The following is a 2,876-nucleotide window of genomic DNA, read 5'->3' as shown; positions in this document are numbered from 1 at the left end:
AGGTGATTTTAATATTCTGATCTATATATTTTAGATGAGGAGGGCTCAGATGCCCCATTGTTTCATGTCTCAATTGTATTCCAACATTTTTATTTTCAATTTTAAAGTTCAAACATATGATCCGAACTGCTCAACATGATATCCACGTTAAAATATGATTGGAGACCAAATTTATAATTTTTATAAATTTTTTACTATTTTTTAATATAGGTACAAAATCACTGTTTTTCAGAAAATTGTGGACCATATAAAACCAATAATTTTGTACTTATCTTAAAAAACAGTAAAAATAAATTGTAGCTTAAGCTCAAAATATTCTGAAACTTTAACTTGGATTTCCAGAAAACCCATTGTACAGCAGACCGAGTTTTTTAAAAATACCCAAATTTATTAATATTTTATTATAAATAACCAGATGTTTGGAAAAATTATATTTTTACTCAAATCGTAAGAAAATTTTACGGTTTGGATTAAAAATTCAAACCGTAAGATTTCCTTATGGTTTGGAATTTTTTTTTTCCAAACCGTAAGATTTCCTTACGGTTTGGAATTTTTTTTTTTTTAGCCCAACTTTGCACCTCTGGTTAACATATTAAAACACCTTCAAAATCATGAAAATTTACCGACATGCATTTTTGACTTCATAGAATAAGACTGTGAAGTTTCATACAAAATCTCAAAACAGATTGTGAGATATCGGCTCTCAAAAATTGCCCGAACTGCTGAAAGAGTGCTTCTGAGCCCAAATTTGCACCTCTGGTTAACATATCAAAACACCTTCAAAAATCATGAAAATTTACCAACATGCATTCTTGACTTCATAGAACAAGACTGTGAAGTTTCATACAAAATCACGAAATAGATCGTGAGATATCGGCTCTCAAAAATTGCCTGAACTGATAAAGGAGTGCTTCTGAGCCCAAATTTGCACCTCTGATTAACATATCAAAACACCTTCAAAAATCATAAAAATTTACCGACATGCATTTTTAACTTCATAGAACAAGACTGTGAAATTTCATACAAAATCACGAAACAGATTGTGAGATATCGGCTCTCAAAAATTGCCTGAACTGCTGAAGGAGTGCTTCTGAGCCTAAATTTGCACCTCTGGTTAACATATCAAAACACTTTCAAAAATCATGTTAATAGATGTGATGACATAAAATACATTTCAATAATGAGAAGAAGAAAAAACGATGATAATATATAGAAGTAATGAGAGAATTAAATCATACACAAATACGCAAATACACAAATACACAAATACACAATTGAAGATGGTTGAGATTAAATCATCAATCAATTGACAAGAAGGTAATCTCAAAATTTTCACTTCCTTCAATACACTAAAAGACTAATTAAATTTGACTAACAATTAATTATTTTGTGGGTCTCTTGTCTGATCAGAAAAAAAAATGCTCTTCTAGGTCATCATGTTTAGCAGATCTTCATATTACAAAATAACACAATGAACCATTCCTGCATTTAATTGTTGATCAAAATCCTTCCAAAAAATTAAATATATTATGAATTTAATTAGCTAATACTCAGTAAAAGTAAGACTCCCTGATATTTCTCTTTGCTGCAACTGATCACTAATTTAAAGTAGAAATAGCTAGCTAAGTGCCGCATAACATAACATTTGTAAAAAAATATTATGCTTTCAATAAAAATTGAATTAGAAAATAACAAAAGAAAAATAGCAACGGAAATTTCCAGAGAAATCATTATTACAAAGCATTTTTTAGTAGAAACCATGCATGCATGGAACCAGTACATAGAGCTTTGCAATTAAACATATATAAAGTGAGAAAAATATATAAATGAAGAAGCTAACACTCAGGTAACCAGCATTCTAATAATAAATACAAGTAGAGACAACACAATATTAATAGCTAATGCAGCTCGAGTCTTTGACAAGATCATTTCAAGATGCAAAATGAAAGCTCAGCATAATTAGAAGCAATGCATATATAGGAAAAACAATTAATATAGAAGCAAATATTTAGCTAATTAATTATCTCTTTAAGAGAACCCCAACCTAAGCTCTAAATCCAAGCCATCCTCTACAACGAGATCTCTTATCGTCGCTTCTCCAAATGGTAGACGAGATTTTGATAAGGTATAATGGTGGCCAAAGAGAGAGAACTTTACTTGCTCTTGGGTAGTGTTTCTAATTGTTGGTGGTGGAGAGGGAGGAGAGCATGGTAGTAAAGGAGGAGATGTTGGTGCAAGGTTGAGGTTTGGTATGAAGGTTTTTGTGTGGTTTATGTTAGGATTAGGGTTTGGAGGAGGTGTTTCCCATGGAGGGGAGTACTGTCTAAGTCTTGCTCTCTCTCTTCTGTGCACATTCATGTGTCCACCTAGAGCTTGAGCAGACCTGAACTCTCTCTTGCAAAAGCTACAACCATATGACCGTGTTGGCCATGAGAAACCTCCAATTACGCCATTGGAATACAAACCAGCAACCCCTCTTCTATGGTTATATTTCCATGGCTGATCATCTTCGTCTTTGCTGGCAAGGATATTGCCATATTTCTCCATGTAAAAGATAGAAGAAGAGATAGCAAGATAGATGTGAAAAGTAAAAACAAAGAGCTAAGGAGAAGTTTGAGAAAGGGGTGGTGCATGGAGTTATAGACAAGTCTTAATGGAAGTACTTTTGTACTAACACCTGCGCAGTGTAATCATTCCCTCTCTCTCGCTCTCTCTCTCTCTCTCTCTGTTTTTTTTTTTTTTTTTTTTGAAATAGTTGGCAGGGGTTTCCAATCCGATTTATTAAGAATATAAATAGTTGGGTTACATCCCCACATTTGCATCAATAAGCTGACTAGAGTTTACACCACAATACCATCTGCTTTACTGTTCATGAA

At 32.9% G+C, this 2,876-nt stretch overlaps 1 protein-coding gene across 1 annotated transcript; it reads right to left on the bottom strand.

Annotated features, from left to right (window-relative positions):
- Nucleotides 1–2,028: 2,028 nt before the first annotated feature.
- On the bottom strand, nucleotides 2,029–2,547 carry LOC144561426 (zinc finger protein 11-like). Its single transcript, XM_078310388.1, has one exon. The coding sequence runs from the start codon at nucleotides 2,545–2,547 to the stop codon at nucleotides 2,029–2,031; it is 519 nt and encodes a 172-aa protein (XP_078166514.1).
- Nucleotides 2,548–2,876: the final 329 nt, after the last annotated feature.

The sequence above is a fragment of the Carex rostrata genome, chromosome 11 (assembly GCF_964058835.1).
Source record: "Carex rostrata chromosome 11, lpCarRost1.2, whole genome shotgun sequence".
NCBI classification, from domain to species: domain Eukaryota; kingdom Viridiplantae; phylum Streptophyta; class Magnoliopsida; order Poales; family Cyperaceae; genus Carex; species Carex rostrata.
This window is presented reverse-complemented; position numbering and strand designations above follow the sequence as displayed.